Raw genomic sequence first — 25,793 nt, 5'->3', positions numbered from 1 at the left:
AAATTTATATTTATTTTTATAATAATTAAAATAATTAATTAAAAATAATAAAATAATTAATTAAAACTAATTAATTAAAATATTTAAAATTATTTTAAAATAAAATTATATATAATATATAAATAACTTTTATAAATGCAAAATACTTAAGTATATATAAAGCCGGAAAGTTTCTCCGTTCCGTTATACGTATAATGATTTTATTATACGATATTAATATAATACATTATGCGTATTATGCAGTTTTATATTATATATTGCAGAACCTTATCGTGAATACTTAGCTAGGTACTGAAAAATGGACATAAAAAATAGCTGAGAAATACAATGGGTGGTTTACCGATGACATCGGAGAGTCCTAATGAGCTTAGTTTAGGTAGGCAATTGGTCACGAGGCTAAGAGCAACGACCACAGAAGCCTTCTAGCTCTCAGGAAAGCAAATTGTGTAAAATTCGCTGAACCCTTCGCTATCCAGCGGGAAGAACCCCTCTGGTTCCATTTCTATGATATCTAGTAGTCGTCGAACCTCCTATTTCAAAACTCGCTCGCTCTCTAGTCCCCTTATGTGCAAGCGAAAGTCAAATTAAACCTAACAAGCCGAAAACGCCCCTATTATGCATGCACTAATGCATCTCCCTAGCTTCTACCAACCGGGTGGATATACATTTTCAACCCTATACCCATTTCCCTCCTGAACGCCGGCCTAATCCATTAATGCCATCAGTGGTATCCTCTTAACCCTAGTCTGACCTGTCGACGACGTGAAGACATTCATCTAATACTTAGGAGATTGTGTCCTCATGCGGATAGTCCTAAGGCGAAAGTTCGTCGTTCTAGTGTCGAAAGTCTCCGTCTTGGGATCCCAGAACGCCGTGGCATCGATTGTGATGAAAGCGCGCGGCGTGGTGATCTCAATAAGCCCGTTTACGTAGATGGAACCTCGCGGAGGGAGACCCTGAATAGGTCGCCAAGATTGACCGAACTTCTTCTTGAACTCCATCCAAGGTCCTTTCACGTGATCTTGAGTATGTTCTATGCCATATATATCCTTGACGCTCTTTGGCTTATTGGATTCGACGCCGGAAATGATCGGCATAGGGCGACTCACCCCGGAGCCGGGAGAGGCGGTTGATTCAGGAGGTGGGGATGACCCGGGGGATGTAGAGTCACTTGATGGACCACCGGCTTCTTGGGCTTTTGCGGAAGAGGAGGGGTCAGATGCCTTCGTATTAGGTTCGGAGGCGGGTTTCTTTAGCCTCTGTTGGACCTCTTCTATAGTTTGCTGCAGTGAAGGAGGAGTTGAATCGGGATCAGGGTCGTATCCGAATAGCCTGGCAACGTGCAAAATGTTCTGCTTCACTAGCGCCCCCGAAAAGCTCCATAATGATACGGAGACTGCGTAGGGCCAGAGAGCACGCTGTATCCAGATAGCTGTTGTAGTGTCGATAGGTTCCTCCGTAATAGCAACTTCGTCACCTATCGATATCCTATAGAGCCGGTTAGTTTTCAGGATTAGATATACGAAGCAAGGCGCATCGAGGAGTCGTACCCTTTATGGACGAAGGTTGGCGGTGGTCTAGTGGGATATATAATATGAAGCCAATATCTACTTAGCGACATATCATTACCACATCTCTGAACAAGCACCGTGCTCCGCATTGCGGTTTTGCGAACAATCTCAGCGAGACCATCTAAGACAACAATTAGCTATCCGGTCGATGCGCTCTCGTTCTTCCCTTTCCCGAGTCTCCACCAGCTTACCTTGTATACTCCTTACCAGTTTTTGATCTTTGTTAATTCTGATAAATGTCTGCCACTCTGGATCGGAACCCTTGTACGGTGGTGACTCAATAACCCTCGTGGTGAAGGGGATCGGGAAAAACATAGGCTCGAGCATATCTTCTTCTATCTCTTCCCGTTCTTTTCTAGTTAAATGTTTCTCTTGCTCGTCTAGCCAGGCGGAAAGGGTCATGAAGATAGCCGAATCATAGACTTGGTAACAGACGTAGTAGATAAAACCGGCGAGCATGAAACTCCTGTATAATGTTGGTTAGTATGTGTGATATGGATAATATGGACGGTATTCGGATTTCTGATCTCTTACTTTGGCTTGAACCATTTTCGCCGAATCCTCACCCTCTGCACTCGCATAACTTGAGGCGTAGGACCGGTAGATCCATGGACTCGAGAAGCGAGAGTAAAAGGATTCGGTCGCGATCGCAAGAGTCGCAACATGGTGGATAGGCGATCGAGGCGCGCCTAAAATTGGCGGCCGAAGAAGGGAGGGACGTGGCGAGATTTCGGATTTCTATGTAGGTAGAAATTTAGCGATCGGTGGTGTAAATTACTTAGGCGTACTGGGCGTATCGGCGGTTATAAGTGATGTATGGTACGCTTTGGAGTTCCCATTTCATGAAAACCCGACATCGGAAATAACGGGAGGAATAAAATGAAAGTTGTGAAGCTTTCGGTCATTTACAAATAAATTGACTTTAACTTGTAAATGACAAGGCAAAATCGTAGCCTCTAGACGTGGAAGGTGTGATAGACGATTGACCATTTGCTTCTAGAACTTCGACACCCCCCAATTAGACAGTTTCTAGCTAGAACTAATACTGTATAGATTACCTAAGATATCCACATATACATCTTATCAGATCTTCTTACGCACGTATTACATATCACGTGTTTATTCGAATAACGTGAGTAGGAAATGATTCTGTATATACATATTTCTGCATCACTTTGCCGATATTCATCCAGTCAAATCCCCTAACCTCTTCGTCGCATAAGCTCCAGCTAACGAACGTCGTCTTCGCGATCTCCATCACAATCAAACAGCTTCAGAGTTACCAACCTTAACAATATGAAGCTCCAGGGCTTCTTGTTACCGGCTTTGGCTGGTATTACCACTGCCAAGTCAGAAGAGCAATTGCAAAATGCAGAGGTCTACATCATTAAACAACAAGAGACCAAATTCTCGAATGTCCCTTCGATACCGCAAGACCTTGCTCAAGCTATCCTCCTTCAGCGTCTCAGCACGTCCGAGCAACCATCGATTTTAGGCCAACTACCCGAATCAATCTCCCAAGATGAATCTATACTCTATCTCAACCAGTACGCGAAGACGCCTCGGCCGTTATTCGAAGAGGTCGACGCGAATGAGCCTAGGCAGCTAGTCATCGCGTTTTCCGGCGTTACGACCCAGAAGCAGAAGGATCTTCAAGCCGCTCTTCCGGGTGTACCTCTTGCTTTTACGGCTCCTGGACTGAGTCGACTTTCTGCGAAGGGGAAGAAGACTGGCTGTGCATTTGATCAGTCGATCAACCCGGAAAATGCCAAATGCTGGAAAGGCAAGACACAGTATCTCGAATACAATGCTGCTAAGGTATGATTCACTTCCTTATTTGCGTCATATGATTGAATGATGGGTATAATCTAACACTAAGTAGGACAAGAACATAATCAAACAACTGAGCCAAAACATCGCAACCCTCCAATCCCGCGCCCAATCCAGCACCCTCGAAACCACTATCCTCCTCCTCGCCGACCCCAGCTCCTCCCCTCTCCGCCGAGACATCCTCGAAGACGAACTCGTCATGGCCGAAGACATCCCCACAGCTGACAGCTCCTTCAACGCCGACGGCACTAAGAAGCCCTCCGACCCATCTAAGCCCTTCCACGCCTTCTCCTCCAAACCCACCAACCTCGCCTCCCGCCCCGGCATCCTGCCCTCCTGCTTCACTTCACACAATGCTTGCATCACAGCAACGGACAGTTGCTCCGGCCACGGCCAGTGTCTCGACAAGTGGAGCACCATCGACAGCGGCGACAAAGCGTGTTTCTCTTGCCGCTGCATGAGCACGAATGAGACGAATGCGGAGGGTCACACGAGCCTATACCACTGGGGCGGGTCCGCCTGCCACAAGCGGGATATCAGCACCCCGTTCTGGCTATTCGCTGGCACTACGCTTGCCTTGGTCGGCACAGTCGTCTTTGCTATCGGTCTGCTGTTTAATGTCGGTGAGGAGAAGCTGCCGGGTGTTATCGGGGCTGGTGTTTCCCGGTCTGGGAAATAAGTAGGTGTCTACCTAGCTTATCGTTTAAATCGACTAGGTGGTTCTGTGTAAGTTGCCTAGGAGAAGAGTAGAGAAGTCCGGAAACTGTATGGACAGATGAATAGAGGCAAGGACTGCCACCAAGGCTTACCGAAGACATGGCGAAGAACGAGAGAGAAAGACTGTCTCAATGTAGACGATAATGCAGATGTATCATACATGTACTGATACCGGGGACAAACAAACAGGCGCTGGTTAGCATATCTTGTTTCTCCCTACCTATAAGGGAGTTTTCGCATGGTATTTCATTATGTAGAAGGTTCAAGACAGACATTTTACAAGGTTCGTCGGATTGACTTGGAATTCTCTGTGATTCCTCTATCGTGAAGAGTCTAGTCGAATTGAAAAGAGTAGACTATAGGTACTGTATATGTAGTATGGGGTATCAATATCAAGTAGTATCACATTTCCATTTCCATGTCCGATCGTTGCCTCACCGGCGTCGTTCCTAGACTTTCTAATCCCCTCTGCCCAGGCGAATGAATCCCACCTCTAGCTTGGTCAAGAAGCGCTCTCGCAGCCGCCACGTTATCTTCCGCGCTTGCCCCAACGACTCTATTCCCATTCCCGTTGCTACCACTCTCATTCTCGCCATCGCTATTGACAGTCTCAGTCTCAATACCACCAGCCATCAAAACCCGATACCGCTCCCCTGCCTCATTAAGCAACCTCTGTACCTCCGGCTCCCTTTTCTCAATCCCGTCCCTCTCACTCTTAATCTCCTCGATCCTAACCCTGATCCTTTCCATCTCCTCCTCCTTCCTCCGCACCTTAGCTTTGAACTCTTCCACTAAAACGCTTAGATCCGGTAACGGCGTAATCTTCGGTATCGCCGCGCTCTGCGCCCGCATAGCTGCGGCGCCGAGTCTACGCCGCTGCTGCTCGCGCTCATCGGCTAGCCCGTCCATTCCTGCGCGTGTCTGCGCTGCCTCGTACGCGGCCCGTCGCTCTGCTTCTGAGTCGTCGGATTCGTCGTCCGATCCACCTTCTGCCGCTGTGATCAGCGACGCCATCTCCGCTCTCCGTTTACGGCGCGCTTCTCGCTCTGCTCGCTTGCCTAGCGAGAGCCCGCCGTCCTCAACGAACTCGTCGAAGCCTTCGCCTAGGTCCTCGTCTTCGGCTATTAGACGCGTGTAGTCTTTGTTCTTGCGGTCTTGTCGCTGGGAGAGCAGCGTTAGGTATGAGTCCCCGGGGCCCCGACTATCGTTGTCGTCGTCTGAGAGTGAGATGAAATCGTCCGTGTCCCGGTTCTGGCCTTCTTTGGCTAAGCGAGCGCGGCGGGATTTCTTCTCTTGGATCTCGGCTTCGGTTAGGATGGATGTGGGTTTGGAAGGGGCGGGTTGGGATGTGATGGTTTCGACGATTAGGGCGCCTTCGAGCTCGGACGGGTCGAGGCTCATCTCGTCGTCGGATGTGGGCTGGAGTTTGGAGAGATCCTGAGGGGTGTTTGGGGTCGACATTTGTAGTTCGGATAGGTACTCTTTGCTATAGCGCGGTCGATCCTCATCGGTGTCTGTAGAGCGCATCGGTAGTCGGCCGAGAGGTAGGTTCTTTATTCCCCTCCTGTAGGCGCTATTCTCGACTGCGGCATGCGCAAGCGTTGAGGATCGTTTTGGCGTAGAGACTTCCTCCCCTAGTACCATAGAGTCCTCGTCCGTTAAAGCTTCTTGTCCGGGACCACCAAAAGAGAGGCGGGAACTCGATGCTCGCTTTTTTATCTTTGTAGATCCTGGCCTCCCCATCGGTCGGATCCGTAGAGGTGCGCCCCCATCTTCGTCATCTTCCGTCTCGTCTTTAGTCTTTTTAGCCGTAGAGGTATCATTTTCGGTCTTATCTACGTTGATACTCTTTCGCAGAGATGAGTGTTTGAATGGTCGGCGATTTGTCTTGAAGGATGGTTGTAGCGCAGGTTCTTGTGGTTCTTCTGGTGGATTTAGGGAATCGGTCGGGATTATATCGTCATCGTCATCCTGAACAGTAATCTTGCGAGGTTTTCGTTTTGCCCCAAACGCGCTCATTTTGAATAATTATATGTCCAATTACCAGTTTAAGCGAGGGAAATTCTTGTTGAGGCAAACCTCACGTGTCTAGGAAGTTGAATGTTGAAGTGAAGAAGGAATCTTGAATATCAGAATCCACTATTATTTACAGGTACCGCTGGGGCTTTAAATTCCTTATCGATAAAAAGCTGTCGCGCTATCTTATCAGGCTACCCGCAAGCTTGGTACTTCTTTTAGACCATTGACTTTCAATGTTCTTCAATGATCGCGTTCAATTCAATCTTGAGCTCCTACCATAATTCAACTCGATTCTCGTTAAGATGGCGCCCGCACAGCCAGAGCTAAAGAAGGTATGTTCCCGATTTCCCTACGATATTTGATTTCACAACACTTAACTAAACAAATAACACAGTATCTCGACAAGCGACTATTCGTCCAACTGAACGGTAGCCGCAAGGTTCTAGGCCTTCTCCGAGGCTACGATGTAAGCAACCCAACCGCATATTCTTTCTTCATTTACGCGTCGAGATTATATATATCTCTATTAAAAATACCAGCTAACAATTTTCTAGGTCTTTCTAAACATTGTGTTGGACGATGCCGTAGAGGAGAAGGATGGAGGCGAGAAAGTCAAGCTAGGAATGGTTGTATGTCTTCATGAACCCCAAGACCGTCAGTATTGACATCAACTAATAATTCTTCAGGTTATTCGAGGTAATTCTGTCGTCATGCTGGAAGCATTGGAGAGAATTGGCGGAGATCGCGACAAATGAAGACAATACGACACGAAATATACAACCTTGGGAACGTCCCAGCAAGGCCTTTAGTTAATACCCACGCGAGAACCAAGCAGAAGACCAGATTTTGTTCGCTAGTTCAGAGACCAAAACTAGCTAATGGCGTTTTTATGGATGGCAAAAGTCTAGGAGAAGAGGGATCCGTATGTTTGGACGATTCCCCAACTACGTTTACCAAAGGAACCAGATACTCCTAGAGAGATCCATTTCTATAGCCTATATGAAATAGGCTCGGAGTCTCAGAGTCTGCCACCAATATAGTTCATATTGGATTGCATCCTTGACACTTCTGGCATCAAATAATGATGTGGAACTGAGCTATCATATCGTGATTACCTAACATCAAGTTTTATATGTTGAGGTATACCTCAAACAAGATCTAGATCCCCTAGTTTAACGTTGAATCTAGCCGATAACTCAACCAAGAATCCACCAAAGCGGGCCCTAGACCACAAAAAAAATAGTAAAAATGGACAAAAAGAAAACTCAAGAAATCATGTCCTCGGTGAGACTCGAACTCACGACCTTTGGATATCCCAATCTTTTGAAGAATGGGTCATATCTCTATGAGACCAACGCTCTAACCAACTGAGCCACGAAGACTGATGAGGCCAAACTTTGATGAATCCTCGGAGGAGATTGGCCACTTGATGCGATTGGCTAGCCTAGCAAACCCTATATGGCCGGCATGATTAGCCGGTGTGGGCTCTAGATCCAACGGAGCGGATTACCCACTGTACTATTAGGATAATAGTATAATTGCCGACCTGTAGGCCCCGATGGACTATCATCACTTCTCTGGTTGAATCGAACGGCGCATCCCTTCGGCTTTCCAATAGCCATAGTTGTAGCTCACAGAGAAAGATGACGAAGGGGGAACTGGCGTTTCCACCTATACCTTCCCCTTACCTATATAACAACGATCGGACCGGTCTCCTGAAACTTCAAGGCTATCTCAAGACTTTAGTAACTAAGATATACCGATGTGCGCTTATCAGAGTAAAAGATGAAGATGAGAGCTTGAGATCCAACTCTAAAATAGGTGCACCTAACCTAAGTGGTCAGCATGGTGTCACCAAGTCACCAAGTCAGGTGACCACAGCACATGTAGGTGCATATTATTAAGGTTATGCCCATACTTGACTCTACCTTATGTAATTCTCTCAACAACATCATTCCAGCAATGAGGGTTGCCGATAATGAAGAGTAATCGATACAACATTCTAAGGCTTCTCAATTTTCCCCATATATGCCTATTTGTCTTCTAGCAACCTTGCTGATGGGGTATGGTAGCGACAGTGGCTGAGTGACCGACCCTTGGAAGTTTTCTCGAATCATGTGCAGAGGGCTTCGACGTCAGCAAGCTATTTAGTATGCCTACCTTTTCGAGGACTTCCATTGGTAGGCCACCTGCAGCGAGGCATCCGCTACGTGGCGAGGTAACCCCGACCTGTGAGATTTATACACTATAATGATTATGTTGCGATATGCAACCCGTCCACAGCCTCCAAGCATGTCACGATACCTACCCAAGTTAGGGAATTAAACTTAAGCATCTGTCGCTCACACTGAGCTGTAGAGTTCGAAATACCTCTAACTGCCTTTTATGCAGTGATTCGGTCTAAAAACACCTCTGTGGCAAGGGTGAATTCAAATCGCTCCTTTGAATGACTTCGAGGTGCTTGGTGGCACCCGATTGAGAAATCCGGGGATGGATCCTGTGTCCGCCTTTGGCGTAGCCGGAACAATTGTTCAATTTATCGGATTCGCGACAAGCCTAGTCTCTAACTCTTCTGAGATTCTCGAATCGGCAAATAATCTTACGAAGGACCTCGACAATATTGACACGGTTTACGGTACTTTACACAACCTCAGTGTAGAGCTAGAGACCGCTTACAGGTTCTGTCACGACAAAATAAAAGGAGAGCTCCTGCAACTTCTATTAACATGCCAAGCCGATTGCGCAGAGTTGTTAAATATTACAAAGAAGTTGAAAAGCCAGGATGAGGGAAAATCCAGATATGGATCCTTGCGTACGGCGATAGGAGTAATGTGGAAAGGATCCAAGGTTCGACAACTTGATGAGCGATTACAGAGGACCCAAATGACTTTGGTTTTGATCGTCTGTTCTATATTAAGGTACGTGAGTTTTAATCTAATATGACCTGTTTAGTTGCTGAGATTAGCCATAGCGATTTTCAAAAACAACAAAATCAGGGGATCTTGAGGCTTCAAAGAGACGGCGAGCGACACCAACTAAACCAAGAACGGCAATTTATCGAGCTTAGACGAATCATGAATTCCATCGATTCACGAGTGGCTGACATTCGTCGTCCCGATAAATCAATGAGAACTGTGCATCTAGATGATATATCCGTGCTCGCAGAACATATGCAAAATCTGTGCATGACTGCAAACAACATTCAAAACCAGCAGAATATCATAGACAGCCTAAGCTTTGAATCCCGACCCGTACGACATGAAGCTATCCGAGAGGCCCATAGTGGAACCTTCAGGTGGGCTTTCACTTCAGAAGATGAGGGTTTGGATGGTGCCAAGAGACTCTTGACTTGGCTGAAAAGCGGCAAAGGCATTTTTTGGGTCTCGGGTCGACCAGGCTCTGGCAAATCAACTTTCATGAAGTACGTAGCAGATAGCCAGGAAACCCGATCTGCGTTGCAACATTGGTCGAGTCCATACCAAGTCGTGATATCTAGTCACTACTTCTGGATTTTTGGTACGTTGATGCAAAAGTCGCGAGAAGGCCTCCTGCGAACACTTCTCTACGAAATATTCCGACAATGTCCTTCATTGCTCGAGGCTTGCAGTTCTAGATGGTCGTCAGAATTGTCTAGCTCGGAGTCGAAAACATGGCCATTGAGTGAGCTACGTGAGGTTTTACATTCAATCGCGTATCAGGAGAAACTCGATGCGAAAATCTGTTTCTTTATCGATGGGCTTGACGAATTCGATGGGGACCATCTCGAGATTTCCGAGGATCTTACCAGGCTTTCGCAGTCAGACAACATCAAAATATGTGTATCAAGCCGATCTTGGAACGTTTTTGACGATGTTTTCGGGCAGAATATATCGCAAATGCTCTATATTCACGAGCTCACGAGAGCTGACATCCAGAAATATGTCCATGATCGCCTCACGTCGCATCCTCGGTGGAATTATTTAATTTCTTGGACGGAAAACGCTGGGGAGCTGATAGAGGACGTAACAGCCAAATCATGTGGCGTGTTTCTTTGGGTATATCTTGTAACAAATCTACTCAGAAATGGATTGACAAATGACGACACATTATCGGATCTATCAAGAAGGCTAGCCAGCTTCCCATCGGATTTGGAGAGCTTCTTCGATCATATAATGCACACCGTTGATCCTTTCTATCACGAAAAGATGGCAGGTATGCTACGCATCGCGAAAAAGTCAACTGAACCGTTGGACGTGATGTTCTACGAATTTCATGACAGAGAGTATGATGATCAAGATTATGCCCTCCGAATTGCCCCACACTACTTTACAACAAGCCAGCACCAGAATATCATAGCTCGGACCCAGCGTCGCATTAACGCGTATTGCAAGGGGCTTCTAGAGGTTCATGAAAGTCGTGTCGAATTCCTGCACCGTACGGTGGCTGATTTCCTGAACAATAGCGACATATCAGATAAGCTGATCGCAAAAAGTGCCCCATGGTTTCAACTCGATCTCTCATACGCACGAGCGCATCTAGCTTTTGTTAAGACTTCAGGACCCTCTCTGCCCGAGCGCCGAAACCCAGGTCGCTATTCCAACACGACACTGAACAGCCATGTGCTCTCGGTAATGGTCTATGTCTCTTCACTCAACAGAGAAAATGCTGTTTCGACAGACACGATTCAATCTCTGTTGGATGAAATGGAAGCATCATTATGTTGTAAACTTGCTGCAACGGCCACAGAAAACGGCGAATGTATGAGCGGGCGTGCGCGGCTCTACTTTCGTGAGTTCTTAGTTCAATATGAGTTCCCAGATTACCTAGAAACGGCACTTTCGAGGGATCCTAACTACTTTGACGACTTTGATTGTCCACCTTTATCTGTTTTGATGAGCAATGGATGCCCTAGCAAGAATTTGAGGACATTCCAACTCTTATTGGAGCATGGGCAAAACCCGAATCAAGAGTACAAAAACTATACGTCCACACACCGCATCCATAAACAGACTCCTTGGAGCTTATTTATCCCCATCTTGATTCATAAGACCCCTTTCACACTGGCTTCATATCTGCGGGAATATTTTCAGCCTTGCCTCCAAGCAGGGATGTTCGAACTATTCCTTCATTATGGAGCAGATCCCAATGCTCAAGTGTACCACCACGGAATAGGGGAAAAAACAACGGCATGGATTGACTTCCTTTTCGCATGCTTCAAGATACGTGAATCTGACGAGACAGCTTATTTAAGGGTATTAAAAGAGTTTCTTTATAATGCTTCCATAGAAAAGCTAGCCCCGCATTTGAACGAACTCCTCGATATTACATACGACAGGCCTGCCTGCGAGAACATCTTGAAACACTTCTTAGATTCAGTTCGTCCTCCCGGCCGACCTAAAAAATTCATAGTGCAGGTCTTCGAGCAACTTGTGCGAAAGGCTCGGAGCGCCGGGTGGTGTATAGACGCCATATGGCCCGAAGTTCGGAAGTCTCTTGGAGAGCGCAATCTTTTGCTTCTAGCGAAGATATATGATACCGGTGATTAAGCTTACAGGCTTTTACGTTAACGGAGGAAAATTCGCCCTCTGGGCTCAGCTTCGTAGCAGCTACCAAATCCATCATCTATGTACACGGCCCGGCCGCTAGCAGACCAGATATCTCATAACCCATCACATCGTCCATCCATCCATCCATCTAACATTTTGCCAACCTGTCCCTCTCGCTTTTCCCAACACGCACATGCACACACGCGCCATTAAATAGTAGTCTCTCTTCGCTCCGGCGGCACAGTCCCCACTAGTGCTGGTTTCGCACCGTCCATCTTCTTCGACACAGCGCCCAAGACAGCCTTAACCATATCATCGGACCCAAAGCTCGCGGGCCAGCCGCGCCAAGAGACAGTATCGACGATATCCCGTGTACCCGCCTTCTGCCACAGCTCATCATCCGCATGCTCGAACTTCTTCCGCGCCTCCTCATCGTCGCCGAGCTGGAACAGCATGACGCCTAGCTGATGCAGCGGCGCCTTCATATTATCGAGTTCCCTCGCAGCCGTCGTTAACGGGCCGGCGAAGTCATCGTCGGAGATACCCGCCGTGATGACGATGATGTTGAGGGGAGCGCGCTGCGGGTCCGCTTTCAGCTGCTCAATGTACCAAGACAGCAGCTTGCCTAGGCGCGCACCGAGCTTGCATTTCCCTCCCGGCTTAACGTTCCGGAAGATGGCTTGCGTGCTGTCCCTCTTGCCGCTGTCGCTGTGCACCTGGCCGATGTGGTTGTACCCGGACTTGCGGACGTGCATGCCCGGGAAGTACAGCGTCGGTCTATGGTTGATGAAGTAGATATCGATCCCGTTCTCGTCGTATTTAAGGCAGATAGGCGCGACGGCTTGGATTAGTGATGACACGTCGCTCCATTGACGCTTCATGTGCGTCGAGTCGTCGATTATGAATAGCGTCTCGAAGTATTGCAGGAATGAGAGTAGCTCGGTGTGCTCTTCGCCTGGGGCTTGCGGCACGCCGGCGGTGTCGTCATCGTTGGTGTAGGTGGCCATGTTTGTGGCTTGACTTGTCTTGGCTTGGCGCTGTCTTACAGTTACAGTTACTGTTACAGTTCAACCCAACGGCGGTAGATGATGTAGGTTGAAGGTCGGAAAAGGTGTTGCAAATGTTGTTAATAAAGTAGAACCAGTGTTAGTTTTATAGGCTACTCCGAAAAGCGACGAAATTGCGATGGGTACGATACGGTTTGACAGCTCATCCTGAATTGGGTTGAGAAGGTGATCTTGTGGCAAATCCCCCGCATCACTAGGGAGTTGTCAAGGGTCTATCGATTGTTATTGTGGGGAAACAGTTGCGCGTTTGACCGACATTTTGTGATACCGCTTTCTACAGGACGTGCGGAAATCGGTTTCATGGGGCTCGTTAGGTCGTCGTATTGGTTACCAGTTTGATCTGCCCCTGAACATGTGGGGCTTCCGTACGACCTGCCGGTACTTACGTATGTGCCTAGTAAAACCAGCGGCGGACGGGGTATTCTAAGGTGAGCCTCATGTCGAACAATAGTACTAGGTGAACAAGGGCCTTATGCTTATGCTAGATAGGATACGACATGGGGAACTTAGAAAATTGAATAATCTTGCATCTTTTTACCCGAATCTTCACTTTTATGTGGGGAAAGGGATCCATCTGGCCATGGGCGACTTGAGCTATACGGATGGCGAAGAGATAGGTACAAGAAACATCGATGCGGTGTAAACCCTACCTGCCTACCTCAACAATTAGAAAACTGATGGCATGTACTTAATAGGTACCTAAGTATAGGCACATGTCATTTCGTCCATTGAAATAAACGCGGTTGGGGGGAAAGGCTTAGGCATAGGTGAGTGTGAGATCAAGTTCTCGAACGCGGGGGTTGATCTAATATGTTCGCCTACCAGACATGTTCAAGCTACGAGATCGAGGAATCGATTCGTGGGGTCTGCTGTTTTGGTTAAATCCAGGGGCATTGTATCACCACACATAGGCAGATAGGTAGCTTCCCTAATCCCTGACTATAAACGCCATTTTGTCTATGTAAGACAGCCTCTAGATAGTCGCACCCCACCCATACTTTCGGCGACAAGGTCTCACTCTGGGCTTGGCCGTCGCGGGGCGGTTTAAATGTGCTAGAGAACGCCACGGCTTCGGACTTTTCCTTTCTGCGTCTCGATCCTATCAATCTGCCCAAGACCCGGGATCTGGATTGAGAAGTAGAGGACAAGTTTTGCTAGAATTCGTTAGCCCTGGGTGCGAGATGAATCTATAGGCATGGCCGATACGGGCTTGTAGTAGCTGTATTTCATGAAGGGAGGAAATTCTTGGTAGCCTTGATGTTCATTGAGTCAGCGTAGGGTAGCCGGTTGGCGACGAAGGTGCCTTCTAGGTCGCGTAATACGATACGCCTGGGGATGCTGTGATACAAACAAATCGTTTCGTGTTACCCGATTTGGAATATAATAATTATTCACCTCTAAATCTCTAAGGAGTATCGTGTTCGCGTCGTCGCGATTATAGCGCTCAAGCTGAACATCTCTGGTCATAAAAAGGTAGTACTCCGTCTTCTGCTCGGCCTGGTCACCCAAATATTTCTCTAAGAGTTTTTCCCATGAAGCGTGTAGGGATTCAATATTATTTCATTTTTTAGCAATCCCAAGATCACGATCAATTGGTCTAGGGTCACCGTGCAGGCGATGAAAGCTAGGTGTTATGGCTGCAACGGGAAAAAAAGGAGTCCACGTTGGGACCCTCGAGGATATATGTCGCAGATGGGACCCATGACCGTACCCGTAATTGGTATTAGGCATAAACATAGACTGGACGAAAAACACTTCCTGGAGCTGCCTTAAAATTTCGCGAAAACTGTCTCGAGTAAAGGGTTGAGAGTATAGTGATTAATCTTGTGTAGTTTAGTCACGATGTCCTCGCCAATGACGATATTAATAAGACCCACGTGACAGGGATCGTGAAGAGTCTTCGCATCGCAGATAAATTGAATTACCTTGTTAATGCCGAAGGTATCGGTGTCGTTCACGTGAATACAATCGTGTTCGGGGTTGATATAAAGAATACCAAGTATTAGGCGCCGTTCAATCACCGTGGATGCAGCTAATCAGCAAGGAATATGAACCCGATAAAATGCTAAAGCAGCGTATCGCGAATCTCTGTTGACACAGAATAGCTTGCTAACGGTTCAGTACCCATTAGAGACCACGGTGTAGTCCTCATGCTGGCGTTCGTCAGGTCTGGTCCTATTCTGTTAGATGCGTTCCCGCACCAATGAAAGATACCATATCATGATACGCGATTCGGGTGGAAGGAAAGAGAACAGAGCGAATTTCAGTGTAAATTCTATCGGTGTTGCATCACCAGTGTTGAATATACTTGCTGATGGCATTTTGCTGGTTTTCGATGCTTACACACTCTGTTGTAAAAGAGAGAAAATGAATGGAGGAATAATAGGTTTATATATAGGTAGATTTACCATTTTTACTTATTTGAAGAGGACCAATTGTATTTGCCTCATGTACAAAGAATGGAAGGTACGATATGGATTTTGTAGTACCATCTGATGTACTAGTGAAAACTTAAGTACATGTATGGTGCACGAGCCAGGTATGGGTACCTAGTATTCACACAGCTGTGTTGCTATGAAAGCCAGTATGTGATCCATGTAGAATACACAAAATTTCAAGATTGTTCGGTAAGTCTCTTCATACGGTATATCCATTGCCAAGAGGGTAGGAGTAGTCTTATATGGATATTTTTATAGGTGTCATCTGTAGTCTGTAAGGCTGCCAGGGCACACCGAGGTGTGTGGGGTGTTGGTCTTGGAAAGCTTAATTTAAGCTTTTTTTACATTAGCGAGTGGGGATTGCTTGTTTGTCGGATCGCGGATCGATCTTGTCTAAATTTCATCCTCGCTCATGAACCTTTGAGCTTTGCAACTTCGTAACTTCATAATCGTTATCTTCGCAATCTTAGCCCAACAAATAGGTACTAATATGCAGTTAAAACTGTCAACTGTATTGTCGATTAAACTTCGCGTGCTCTGCGGCCAGTCTTTCAGCGTCGTTGCTCTCAAAACCAAAGTTCCAGATGTGGCTCGGCGTCATAGTACCATACGTGCCCCTGAATACACCGTGGCTACTCTGACCGCCGACATGCTGCATCACAACCGGTGTCAGCGCCCAGCGTAGTCCCCCTGTCTCTTCCGCATACTCTTCTATAAAACTGTCTGTCGGTACTTGAGACCACCTATTACTGCGGAAATGAGGTAGCAGTTCGTTGGTCACGGTTGTCCGCGGGAAGACTAACCCCTGGCCGCAACATGCGTTCTTTGTCATAAGATGCACGCCTTCAGGTTGCGGCATGATGCAATTGCCTCCCGCGGAAAAGAATAGGATGATGAGAAGGGGTGTGAAGACAAGGATGGTGAGGAAAAATACGGGATGGGTTAGATATTGACGCGCTTTTGGCATGCATCGTCGCACTAGGAGCAGTAGGCAAAGAACGCTAATGGCAACTGCTAGGGACGATCCCAAGTACGCCAGCCAAGATTCCGAATTCCAACCAAGCAAGCCTTCATAGTAGAATAACCGTAGGTATAGGACTAACTCAACAATTAGTTAGGCCGCCCCAAAAACAGTAGTAATGCGTTGCCGAGCTTACAGTCGGTATGTCCCGCCGCCCAAGACTTGGTGGTGACGGTATCCAATGCTTCTATCGTTCGGTGCCTCCATCCATCTAAGAACACTACATCATCTTCAACCACCAAGATATACGGAGCACTCGTCTTTTCGCATTCCTCCATGACGATCGAGTAATCGAACTTGGCCTTTATTCCGTGACTTTGGTTTCGTTCCATCTGGCGAGCAAGAGCTAGATATTCCGCGTCGTCGTGATATGAAGGAAGTCTGTCCGCCATATTCATAAGCCATGGTTGGCCATAGTCTGGGTGTCTTTCTGGGTCGGTATGTGCAAGAAGTACGACAAAGCGAAGGCTTGCTCGTTCTTCTGCGCTCAGTCCGTGTTGGAGGGAGCCTAAAGTCGACTTCAGATATGATATGCCATCTCTTCGCACCGAGGGGATTCCTATGCATAGTTCGGGTGGGGTTGTCCTATTTGCCCCTTCTAATTGTTCAACTCCTGCTATATCGGCATATTGTACAGCTTCCTGAATTCGATGCGCCGAATATGTAGGGGTATACGCCCGTTGAGGTTGAAAGAACTTGGATGTTGGGTCTTTCCAACACGACGACCGTAGATGCCCTATGAGTGAAGTGTACTGCAACGTCTAAGTATTAGGTGATATTCTTCATTTCTCTAGGTATTGCTAGGCCTAAGGTATGGCCAAGTAAACCCCTCTTATACTGGGAGTTCATGTATTCGGAGAAGTGCAAATGAGCATCAAATAGTGATTGAAGTTGCCAACACCTACGAGGATTATAAAGCCCAAAGTAAGGCCTATGCTGGTATGCATATTAACATTCTATGCTTGATTCAAAAGAAACAATCTCATGAAATGATTTCCATTTTGAAAAGACAGCCCTAAAAAGCAAGGTCAAGTTGGTTTCGTGGATGTAAAACATAAACTCATTGTAGAGGAGACAACAAAAAGGCTTTCCGGCGTTGAGAATGGGATCGCCGGGCTGAAAATAATCAGGTAGCCAAGGCGGGAGTCCTTTAAACCCCGTCTCAGAAGCCAGTCGATTGCTTTTTGGGATCGTAAGACATAAGTAAGGGAGTGTGACTTCGGAATTAGACTGTTGGTACTTTTAACTGGCTCCTTTGTCGCGTGGCTGAATGCCTCCGCACACAGCAAAGGCTTTACAACGCTACACAGACTGAGGGATCGACAATTTAAATCTGAGATAGGAAGTGTAACACGAGCTTTCAACACCTTGCGCCTTACCTGCAAGGTTCCAGCACACATGTTGTCAGGAGCTACCAGTACACACCTAGCTTTACTAGTCAGGTTGGTCTTTCCACCCGGGAAGCCGGGGCAGGTATGCCAGTGGCTTTTCCTAACACAATACATCCATGATGTATCTCAGCCCGTACAGCCCCGTAGTCTTGGCGCTTACAACCTATATCCTAGTATTTTAAGACACGAGGTGAAAACACTGATAGGCGGCCCCCTGCACATAGGCAGTAGGTCAAGTACTACAGTAGGTAGGTAGGCAAGTATTGTAATTATATTCAAGTCTTTCTTAACTACCTAACACTTAGTATATATTTTGAAAGTATCGCACACCTTGGTTAAGTGGGTGGGTTAGGTATGCAATCATAGCCTATCGTGATATATTCGTCCTTTTGTTACAGCATATTTGAGCTAGATGGCTCTGTAGGCGGTACCTACCTACATATACGAGGTTCGGCAGTAGAATATGCAGGTGGCTGCTACCTAGTAACATAAATGGAATGGGAAAGAAACAAGCGATCGGCATTGATGTAGTACGGTAACTTTCAGCGTTACGTAGATGGCGTCAACTTATGGCTTACTCATGCCAGTATTTTTATAGATTTATTACGTCATCTTAACTCCGAAGCCTTCAGCACTTCCAGGTGCTACCTTAATCAAATCCTACGTTCACGTGCACGTTAACTACTACATACGGTACCTACCGCAATCGGTACTTCCAAATGGAAAAGTTACCTAGTATAGTTGCAACTATCTTTCGAATAGTAACAATCTATCCATGCACCTGGGCAGCTATGATAATCCGCGATTAATAATCCTATATTAATTACAAATAGAAGCGAGTTTTCCTTGGCTATCTAGGTATATATCAGCGGATGGGTAGTGTAAATGCTTAAATCTGCAGTCTCGGCCCCAACAAAGTCGCTACCTATCCTGGGAATAACAGCATCCCCAAGTTGAACAGTTTACCGAAGTTTAGTTCTTTTCCCATAATCCGCGATTTGTGGCGGGGATGCTGAACGGAAACCTACCTAGGTAGGTAGGTATCTACTTAGTAACCGAGGTAGATATGAAAGGTTCCTGCGTCTCAGCGAGGAAATTTCAGTTGTACCAGATTCCTACATATTTCTTGTAAAACATGCGGTTGATGGGCTCATATCATCTGTATCAAGTCAACATATTCGGCTCAATTACCTCATCCTGACCGACTACCTAGGCATCGACCAATTAACCGTGCACGATGGTGAGCTGGTAACTCTTGAAGGATCATGCGTACAGGTAATTTTTTATATTCTAGAACAGCGGTAGTGGCTTGTGTAATTGTGAGTGAAAATGATAGTTGTGTCTTTCCCACATATTCAAGCTCATAATGAGATGCTTACTAGGTTAGGTACACAAGCTTCAACGATGATGCTTGCTTCGTAGCCTCGTGTCGAAGCCGCGCTCATATATCCCACTTTAATGTAAGACGGCGTTGACCACTTGAAGCTGCTTTCACGGTCTAATACTAGGTAGTTTCAACGTCAATACCATGCAAATGAATTCAAGTGTACCGTGCCTAATGCCCAAATGCTAATCAAGAACACCCACAATGGGCCACTCTATGGCGATGCTGACTATGATGATGTATTTGTATGTATGCAATTAGGATAAAAGTACCTAGATAGTTATGGAGGGTATGGCATTGAGTGAACCAGTAATTAGGTAGGAATCCTTGAATATAAAGGAGGCCCATTCGAACTGTTGTTTGAACCATTCTATATCACCATCATCGGATTCAAATTCTCATACTATTACACATAAACAACACTACAATACTCTTACTAAGAAACCACTACCTAGGTATCTATCAGTATTTTCACAATGTTCTTCACCAAGACCATCGCTATCTTCGTCGCGGTTGCCGCGCCCCTATCCTTTGCCATCCCAGCCGAGGATAACACCGAAGCCTATTGGGCCCAATTCTGTGACGACACAACATGTTCCCAGAACTGTGGTGAATCCGTTAGTGTCGCCAACACAGGCTGCCTTAACGAGCCTGGCCGCAAATCCATCAGATTCCACGGTAGCAGCGGCAGCTACTCTTTGGTTGGCTCCCCCCAACAAAATTGTCCCTGCCAGAATAAATGCTCTTCCATTCCCTCTGGCATCGAGTGTTGGGATATCTCATCGTACTCTGGCGATTCGTCGCTCCGCTTCATCTCTGGAAGCTGCAACGGCAACAACTGCTAGGTATCTTCTAAGGGGAATCAAATCCGAGATCAAGGGGTGGGTACGAGTGGGTACGAGTGGGAATGACATCAGGTTACAATAGAACCTACACTCTCTTAGTTATCCTTGTGGGGTTCCATTTATTGGTCGAAAACATGAATAGGAAAGAGGTTTTGGTGGTGGGAAGGGGTACATTGAACGGATTTCCAATAACGATATATGACTATATATATGATGGGCACCTACCTAGGTACCTATTTATCTCTCTTTAAATAAATATAACCTTCAGCCGCCGACTAAGTCATCATGTGCCCAGATGGCTAAGTGACTGCCTGCCTAAGTGATTACTTACCTAAAAGCCTTATCCATCCCTCATGAAACACTGAATCAATATCATTCTCGTCCCATTGCAGCTCCCCTATACACCGCTTAGTACAACTGATTTCGTACGATGAGTTATTGGATATGAGAAATTTCTTTGTTTAAATGCATCACTTAAACCCTCACGAAATGGCATAGAAGAATGCCGCAAAATAGCAAATCCAAGACGGAAAGTCAGCTACAAGACCTCTAATCCGATTCATGACGGCCAAATCTGCCATAGCCGCCTCGTTATCCTTATCCTCATCGCCGATGCGCTTCAAGATAGCCAGATCGTTCGGACCGAAGGCAAAATGAAGGGCGCTGAACATGGCGCCGGCAATGTAAAGGTAGCCAGAGGTGCGCCGATTGTACCCCAAACCCCCTGATAAATCTAGCTTGCGACTCCCGCGAAGGAGGAGATTGGCGATGGATGTACCGATGCTCAAAGGGTACAGTACAAAGATCATCGCCAGCGCAGGTGGAAACCATCGGGCCTTATAGGCTGGGACTGTGAAAAGGGGAGTCAGTTATTGCCTCAGGTAACTTTTAACTGACAGGACCTTGCGCGCTTACTCAGTCTGTTGGCCTCAGGCCTCAGATCCGACCTGAAGTTTCCGAAAGGGCGCAGGTATATGTCCTCGGATAGAGTGAATGTTATGTAGGATGTTGAGGATAGAAGAGGTGCTGCCCGAAGGAGCGCGAGGCCTGGTGTTATAAATGGCATTGCTTCTATTTTAGCGACGTTGAAGTTGAACTCCGGGCGGGTTTTGGAGAAATGAGTGAATGAAAGAGGGACAGATCAGAAAAAGGATAGACGAATCAAATAAATTCATTTTGATCAATACACGGAACTTTAACCTAACGCCGCTCATGCAGCTCGCTCAAGGACCTGGTACCAACAATCGACGATCATATGCAGGTCGACCACCCCCACCAAGGGGTATGTATCGCGACCATCAGAAGGGGAATATTGAAATGGGGTCAATAGATCGAAACCTAGGATTCGAACATGGAGATGAAAGAGTACCTGGTAGGTAGGTAGCGAGAGATTATAAAAGCCTTTTCTTTTCTCTTTTTTTTTTTCTTTTCCTGGGAAGGATGCACCCAATGAAAACGTTGACAGCGAGAGAGTGTAACCAATCAAAAGCGATACAGACTTACTAGCGCGCTACTTAAGTACTTAAGTAGTTTAGCGGCTTTCAAAGTGGTCAATGCATTCAAGGACATGATAAAAGTTGGGGATCTCAATATTGAAGCTATTTGTGACCTCATTGGCGCCGCGTGCATCTATGGATTCTTGTCTCAACTCACATAGCTTTAATAATTAAAGCCATTCCTAACGCTGTCGACTCGTCTAAACTTTGAATAATTTCAATTAGTTCAACTACCAATCAACACTTCAACCAATCAAGGTTCAATTGAATACCTACCTAAGCACCTATGTATGCCAGGAAGGTGGCTAGTAGGTAGTTGAATATAGATGGTCGGTTGGCTTTTTACATGAAGATAGGGCTGTTAAAAGAAAAGAAAATTGTAATCCTCCTGCGGTGCTTATGTTAGACTTCTTCTCGGGGTTACGGGGCGGTACCTAGCTCTGAACCACGCCATATTTATAGAGGGTTTTAGTGATGAAGTACGCTATTGTTGCAGGCAGCTTACAGCCCTGGAGGTATCCATAAAATACAACATATTGAATCGCTAAAACCCCCTGTAATTATAGCGCTCAATTACAGCTTCATCAGGTACCTAGTAGGTACCTAGTAGCTGTGCTTGGGCCACCTGCCGGAGGATAACCCAAGTCAAGCTAATCGTCAAGCTCCCAAGTAGAAAATTATCAATTAACGCACGGATAGCTATGTGTAATGATTTTCCAATTTCTGAATGAAAGACCCCCCTAACCCAAGCCCCAAGTCAACATCTTCCCCGTCCTTATCCGCGGCATACTACTACCTAGACTGGAGTTCAGCATCACTGGTAAAGTGGGAGCCACCTTCACATCGATAGCCTCCATCCACCTGAGTCCAGTTATACCCATATTCGCATTTACCCATCTTCTTTAGTTTGTCCTGAATCCTTTTTTCTTCCTCCTCGCGTTGGCGGAGTGCTTCCAGCTTTTTGCTCAGAATATCACATTCCGCGGAGAGACCCTTCATTTCCTCCTCTTCGCTAGTGTTCACCAATTTATCTCCGACTTTTTGTAATTTTTCCTGCAAGTCATGGATCTGGGCCTTGCGCTGAGCATCCTGGACTTTTGTCTCTGTCTCTGCCGACTGTAACTTCTCCCAGATATCATCAGACACCCCATCTTCCCGTTCCACATCTTCATGTTTCTTCCTCTGTTGGTTGTGATTTATGGCTATTCTAGGCATTTGTGCATCCTTCGTGGCACTTTGTGTCTTTGAGGAGCTAACCTGGGTCGGCTGATTATTGCCTCTTACTGCAATGTCAACGTCGGCGTTTGTGAAATGACTATGCGCGACCCGACTCGTACTCGTATTGGAGGACAATCGCTGCAATGAAGGCAATAGCTGTTTTAGATCCGGCCAAGGCTCATGAGGGCCAGGAAATGCTGCATGCGGTGATGTCCCATGGATGGTCGTGTTTGCAGTAACGGACCGAGATTTTTGCCGTGCGAAGACTTGCGCCATGCAGCTCGTAGCTTGGGTTACAGAAATGGTTCGCATATCTTGGGTTTCGTCGTCTAGTTCAAGAACCCTTCCAATAATCTCATTCGCTAGATTTTTCACATCGCGAGCGTTGCTCCAGTTCTGTGTTGTTTGCATGTTACGGAAGTGCTCCCTGACCTGGCTATAACCTTCCGAGCTGGCATTAGTTAAGAAGTTCGCTTCACTCACGAATCCATTGCATTCTAATTCTTTGTTGAGAAGTGCAATGCAATTATCCGGTGGTATATTTTCGAACACGATCTCCTCTGTAAATAGGTTTGACAGGGCGGGTCGCTTCATCAATTGGTCCATTCCAACTCTGTCACCCGCGAGAATGACGATTATTTTGCACTGATTCGCCGGCTGGCTTAGATACCGAACTATTTCATCCACGGCTTCGGTGGCGTATGGACCGGTATTAAGACGGTTTGCCTCGTCGACGAAGAGGATTCGTCCCACGGCTTCCTGGAGCTTCCTTCGTGTTTGAGGGACTGCGTGGCCGACGTATTGTCCTATAAGATCAGTTGCAGAGCATTCGATAACGCTTGGCATCGAGAGGAATCCCATATCGTGGAAGAGCTCTGCCATTGTCTGGGCTGTCATAGCTTTACCCGTTCCTATATGACACAAGGGTTACCATTGTAATTACTTAGTAGAGTAATTCCTTACCGACACCGTAAGAACAGTTTATAAATATATCAAGAAAAAGGATTAGAAATACCTGATGCCCCTTTGAACACGAATCTCGTAGGAATGATACCTCTTGGGCTAAGACCCCGTTTGATCGCCCTCATGTGCCGCCTTTGATAACCGACAAGCTTGTCGGTGACGCTACTATGCACCAGGTTCTCTAACGTATTGCGTAAATCGAGTATAGGACGTGTATGGAAGTCTATGTCGAAGTCCACTGCCTGAAATTCGTCAATACTATCATTCTCAGTAGTTACCTTCGGTTTTCTCCTCATATAGTTCATCTTCGCCACCCCCAAGACCTCATTTACCACTCCTGCATTTGTGAAGTTTGGTCGCATCAATGCTCTTTTGAAGGCTTCACGAGCCACATCGATGGCTTGACTCGTGCAGGCAAGATGCTGCTCTTTTAACTTGAGCCGTAAGATCTGCTCTAATTGGTTTACATCGAAATTTTCGAAGCGAAAGGGTTGCTCGACAGGAAATCGGCGTGAAAAACCTGGGTTTGCGTTGTGAAACATGTTTTGAATCCTGTCTTCGTAGCCAACAAGGATAATGCATCTATCTTCTCCAGTCTCTCCATGTATCATTGATATCATAGTATCAATTACGCCGGTCTTGAACTTGTCTTGATCCCTACTAGAATCGCCCGGGTCCAACATGTATGCGTCGTCAATTACCAGTACTCTTCCAATAGAGGCATCAAGAATCTTTCTGGTGTTCACTTCAGATTGCCCAAGGCAATCACCTATGAAGTCCGTCGGGGTTTTTAATACCACTGCCCAAAATGGGTTAGCCGGTTAAAGGGGAAGAAGGGCGGGAAGAGGAAGAAGATGGAAAATGAGTTTTAAGGGGGGATAGGGGCAAGGAGAACTTTACCATCACCTCGACTGAGGTATCCCAAGTCAGCCAGTATTTGACCGTACAATTTAGCCACTGTTGTCTTTCCAGTACCTGGCTGCCCAACAAATATCTGGTTCAACTGTAGCGCGATAGGTTTGTGTCTTTTTAATTCCCGACAGTAGTTCTGTTGCAGTGTATCAATCATGATCCGCACACTATCCTTCACTCCTTCCAATCCGATGAGCGTGTTCAATTTATTCCACGCTGTAGTAGCTTGGACAGTGAGTGACGGTTCGGGCCCGATCAAGTCCTCTTTTGTGAAGAAAAAATAATCCACCCGTTTGCCTTCCTGCCGTTCGATTTCTAGTCGTCGAGCTTGTCTCTGTGAAATTTGAGCCAGGAGATTGTGAACTGCATGCGCATTGCCAAAGCCTCTGCTGCCACGGCCCCGGGCTAGACGGTTGACAGCGATTCCTATGTACAATCCTTCCAGACCGCCCTCGACTTTCATGCGCTCACTATATTGGCTGTTGATTGTTCCACAAAGGATCTCCTTGAGCTGGCGGTTCGTGAAATCTTCGAAGTTGACGATATAGGGGATTCGGCTGCTAAGACGGGGGTTATATTCAAAGAATGATTCCATGTCATCCTTGTACCCGACGAAAATAACAACAAGCTTTCCTACATTATTCTCCATCGCCGTAAGTATGAGATCCAATGCTAGCCCAGGGTTGTTTGTATTTTGTGAAACCAGTCGGGAAGCCTCATCGATAAGTAGAATTCCACCGTCCATTCTATCTACCAATTCCTCTAGCACCGTGTCGATGTCCCTTGAGGACTGAGTCGCCATGATCATGCCGGATCTCTCCTCTACGTAGTCTGATTCCAGGAGCCCTATGCTGCAGAGGAATTTGGCGTATAAGCGAGCAATCGAAGTCTTTCCTATGATCCCAGTTAGACCCACAACAACAAGTAAGGAGCTGGCCTCTAACCTGTTCCCGGGTTTCCCAGGAATACAGCATTAAACCTCTCAGACTTTAAATCTCTGCCCTGTTCTCTGTAGGTGATAATCTTAGACAGTATGTCTAAGAATTGTTGCTTGACAGATATGAGCCCCTCGTATCCCATCAGTTCGTTCAGGATATCTTTGGTCTCCCTATCTAGCAACTTTTCATACCCCCCTTTCTGAGATATTGATGGTGTCCACCCAAATAGCTCTTGTGAAGATTGGGGCGTTCCTGGAATAAATCAGCGAAACGACATTCTCTAATCTTTGGTTAAATTCCATGAGGTCCTACCAGGAGAATGCGGTGATGGAGTTTCATTGTCACGAGGATAATCAATGTTAGTCGTGCCCGTGTCCGAACCAGTAGCAACCGAGCTAGATACTCGCGGGGTGACGAGTGACTGCATGGAGTTTGGTCTCGTAGATTTTCGAGGCAAT

General features: G+C 46.5%; 10 protein-coding genes and 1 non-coding gene across 11 annotated transcripts; 4 read left to right on the top strand and 7 right to left on the bottom strand.

Moving 5' to 3' along the window:
- Positions 1-271: 271 nt before the first annotated feature.
- On the bottom strand, positions 272-2,323 carry GGS22DRAFT_100332 (uncharacterized protein). The gene is made up of 4 exons (XM_047957662.1): positions 2,106-2,323; positions 1,763-2,037; positions 1,551-1,692; positions 272-1,488 (listed from the first exon to the last, which is right to left on the bottom strand). The coding sequence occupies exons 1-4, from the start codon at positions 2,234-2,236 to the stop codon at positions 777-779; spliced, it is 1,260 nt and encodes a 419-aa protein (XP_047813879.1). The 5' UTR covers positions 2,237-2,323; the 3' UTR covers positions 272-776.
- Positions 2,324-2,783: 460 nt separating this feature from the next.
- Positions 2,784-4,483, top strand: GGS22DRAFT_176001 (uncharacterized protein). The gene is made up of 2 exons (XM_047963353.1): positions 2,784-3,389; positions 3,454-4,483. Exons 1-2 carry the CDS (start codon positions 2,868-2,870, stop codon positions 4,078-4,080), a joined length of 1,149 nt encoding a protein of 382 aa, XP_047813878.1. The 5' UTR covers positions 2,784-2,867; the 3' UTR covers positions 4,081-4,483.
- On the bottom strand, positions 4,484-6,033 carry GGS22DRAFT_176000 (nineteen complex-related protein 2-domain-containing protein). The gene has a single exon (XM_047963352.1). It carries the CDS (start codon positions 5,859-5,861, stop codon positions 4,521-4,523), a length of 1,341 nt encoding a protein of 446 aa, XP_047813877.1. The 5' UTR covers positions 5,862-6,033; the 3' UTR covers positions 4,484-4,520.
- Positions 6,034-6,378: 345 nt separating this feature from the next.
- GGS22DRAFT_175998 (LSM domain-containing protein) lies at positions 6,379-7,202 on the top strand. Its single transcript, XM_047963351.1, has 4 exons — positions 6,379-6,469; positions 6,532-6,603; positions 6,692-6,766; positions 6,824-7,202. Exons 1-4 carry the CDS (start codon positions 6,440-6,442, stop codon positions 6,890-6,892), a joined length of 246 nt encoding a protein of 81 aa, XP_047813876.1. The 5' UTR covers positions 6,379-6,439; the 3' UTR covers positions 6,893-7,202.
- Positions 7,203-7,413: 211 nt separating this feature from the next.
- On the bottom strand, positions 7,414-7,519 carry GGS22DRAFT_t137. The gene has a single exon. It is a non-coding gene; the product is annotated as a tRNA-Met (tRNA).
- Positions 7,520-8,090: 571 nt separating this feature from the next.
- On the top strand, positions 8,091-11,767 carry GGS22DRAFT_100299 (uncharacterized protein). Its single transcript, XM_047957661.1, has 2 exons — positions 8,091-9,055; positions 9,109-11,767. The coding sequence occupies exons 1-2, from the start codon at positions 8,628-8,630 to the stop codon at positions 11,660-11,662; spliced, it is 2,982 nt and encodes a 993-aa protein (XP_047813875.1). The 5' UTR covers positions 8,091-8,627; the 3' UTR covers positions 11,663-11,767.
- Positions 11,768-11,871: 104 nt separating this feature from the next.
- Positions 11,872-12,669, bottom strand: GGS22DRAFT_193630 (uncharacterized protein; the record flags this gene model as incomplete). The annotated part of the gene is made up of 1 exon (XM_047965405.1): positions 11,872-12,669. One exon carries the CDS (start codon positions 12,667-12,669, stop codon positions 11,872-11,874), a length of 798 nt encoding a protein of 265 aa, XP_047813874.1.
- Positions 12,670-15,526: 2,857 nt separating this feature from the next.
- Positions 15,527-17,242, bottom strand: GGS22DRAFT_198361 (uncharacterized protein). The gene is made up of 3 exons (XM_047966125.1): positions 17,094-17,242; positions 16,325-16,940; positions 15,527-16,265 (listed from the first exon to the last, which is right to left on the bottom strand). Exons 1-3 carry the CDS (start codon positions 17,133-17,135, stop codon positions 15,673-15,675), a joined length of 1,251 nt encoding a protein of 416 aa, XP_047813873.1. The 5' UTR covers positions 17,136-17,242; the 3' UTR covers positions 15,527-15,672.
- A 2,165-nt stretch (positions 17,243-19,407) lies between these two features.
- GGS22DRAFT_175989 (uncharacterized protein) lies at positions 19,408-20,160 on the top strand. The gene is made up of 3 exons (XM_047963350.1): positions 19,408-19,893; positions 20,034-20,070; positions 20,140-20,160. Exon 1 carries the CDS (start codon positions 19,440-19,442, stop codon positions 19,806-19,808), a length of 369 nt encoding a protein of 122 aa, XP_047813872.1. The 5' UTR covers positions 19,408-19,439; the 3' UTR covers positions 19,809-19,893; positions 20,034-20,070; positions 20,140-20,160.
- GGS22DRAFT_100281 (uncharacterized protein) lies at positions 20,091-21,157 on the bottom strand. The gene is made up of 2 exons (XM_047957660.1): positions 20,724-21,157; positions 20,091-20,658 (listed from the first exon to the last, which is right to left on the bottom strand). The coding sequence occupies exons 1-2, from the start codon at positions 20,872-20,874 to the stop codon at positions 20,291-20,293; spliced, it is 519 nt and encodes a 172-aa protein (XP_047813871.1). The 5' UTR covers positions 20,875-21,157; the 3' UTR covers positions 20,091-20,290.
- Positions 21,158-22,077: 920 nt separating this feature from the next.
- On the bottom strand, positions 22,078-25,762 carry GGS22DRAFT_198357 (P-loop containing nucleoside triphosphate hydrolase protein; the record flags this gene model as incomplete). Its single annotated transcript, XM_047966124.1, has 7 exons — positions 22,078-22,420; positions 22,451-22,528; positions 22,562-23,433; positions 23,538-24,284; positions 24,386-25,291; positions 25,342-25,509; positions 25,648-25,762. 7 exons carry the CDS (start codon positions 25,760-25,762, stop codon positions 22,097-22,099), a joined length of 3,210 nt encoding a protein of 1,069 aa, XP_047813870.1. The 3' UTR covers positions 22,078-22,096.
- Between the last annotated feature and the right edge of the window lie 31 nt (positions 25,763-25,793).

This window comes from Annulohypoxylon maeteangense (genome assembly GCF_022496945.1).
Source record: "Annulohypoxylon maeteangense strain CBS 123835 unplaced genomic scaffold GGS22scaffold_32, whole genome shotgun sequence".
Lineage (NCBI taxonomy): Eukaryota > Fungi > Ascomycota > Sordariomycetes > Xylariales > Hypoxylaceae > Annulohypoxylon > Annulohypoxylon maeteangense.
Note: the sequence above shows the minus strand (reverse complement) of the source record. Positions and strands in the feature narration are given on the sequence as shown.

Bases quoted from the DNA above. Each gene is read 5' to 3' on its own strand.
- GGS22DRAFT_198361 (XM_047966125.1), bottom strand. From the start codon at position 17,135: ATGCATACCAGCATAGGCCTTACTTTGGGCTTTATAATCCTC. The intron at 16,941-17,093 runs GTAGGTGTTGGC...TAGACGTTGCAG, and splicing joins CTTTGGGCTTTATAATCCTC to TACACTTCACTCATAGGGCA. The intron at 16,266-16,324 runs GTAAGCTCGGCA...TTGTTGAGTTAG, and splicing joins GGCGGCGGGACATACCGACT to TCCTATACCTACGGTTATTC.
- GGS22DRAFT_175998 (XM_047963351.1), top strand. From the start codon at position 6,440: ATGGCGCCCGCACAGCCAGAGCTAAAGAAG. The intron at 6,604-6,691 runs GTAAGCAACCCA...ACAATTTTCTAG, and splicing joins GCCTTCTCCGAGGCTACGAT to GTCTTTCTAAACATTGTGTT. The intron at 6,767-6,823 runs GTATGTCTTCAT...ATAATTCTTCAG, and splicing joins AAGTCAAGCTAGGAATGGTT to GTTATTCGAGGTAATTCTGT.
- GGS22DRAFT_100332 (XM_047957662.1), bottom strand. From the start codon at position 2,236: ATGTTGCGACTCTTGCGATCGCGACCGAATCCTTTTACTCTCGCTTCT. The intron at 2,038-2,105 runs GTAAGAGATCAG...AACATTATACAG, and splicing joins CGAAAATGGTTCAAGCCAAA to GAGTTTCATGCTCGCCGGTT. The intron at 1,693-1,762 runs GTAAGCTGGTGG...TTGTTGTCTTAG, and splicing joins ACTGGTAAGGAGTATACAAG to ATGGTCTCGCTGAGATTGTT.
- GGS22DRAFT_100281 (XM_047957660.1), bottom strand. From the start codon at position 20,874: ATGCCATTTATAACACCAGGCCTCGCGCTCCTTCGGGCAGCACCTCTT. The intron at 20,659-20,723 runs GTAAGCGCGCAA...CCCTTTTCACAG, and splicing joins GCCTGAGGCCAACAGACTGA to TCCCAGCCTATAAGGCCCGA.
- GGS22DRAFT_176001 (XM_047963353.1), top strand. From the start codon at position 2,868: ATGAAGCTCCAGGGCTTCTTGTTACCGGCTTTGGCTGGTATTACCACT. The intron at 3,390-3,453 runs GTATGATTCACT...AACACTAAGTAG, and splicing joins TCGAATACAATGCTGCTAAG to GACAAGAACATAATCAAACA.
- GGS22DRAFT_175989 (XM_047963350.1), top strand. From the start codon at position 19,440: ATGTTCTTCACCAAGACCATCGCTATCTTCGTCGCGGTTGCCGCGCCC.
- GGS22DRAFT_100299 (XM_047957661.1), top strand. From the start codon at position 8,628: ATGGATCCTGTGTCCGCCTTTGGCGTAGCCGGAACAATTGTTCAATTT. The intron at 9,056-9,108 runs GTACGTGAGTTT...GATTAGCCATAG, and splicing joins ATCGTCTGTTCTATATTAAG to CGATTTTCAAAAACAACAAA.
- GGS22DRAFT_176000 (XM_047963352.1), bottom strand. From the start codon at position 5,861: ATGGGGAGGCCAGGATCTACAAAGATAAAAAAGCGAGCATCGAGTTCC.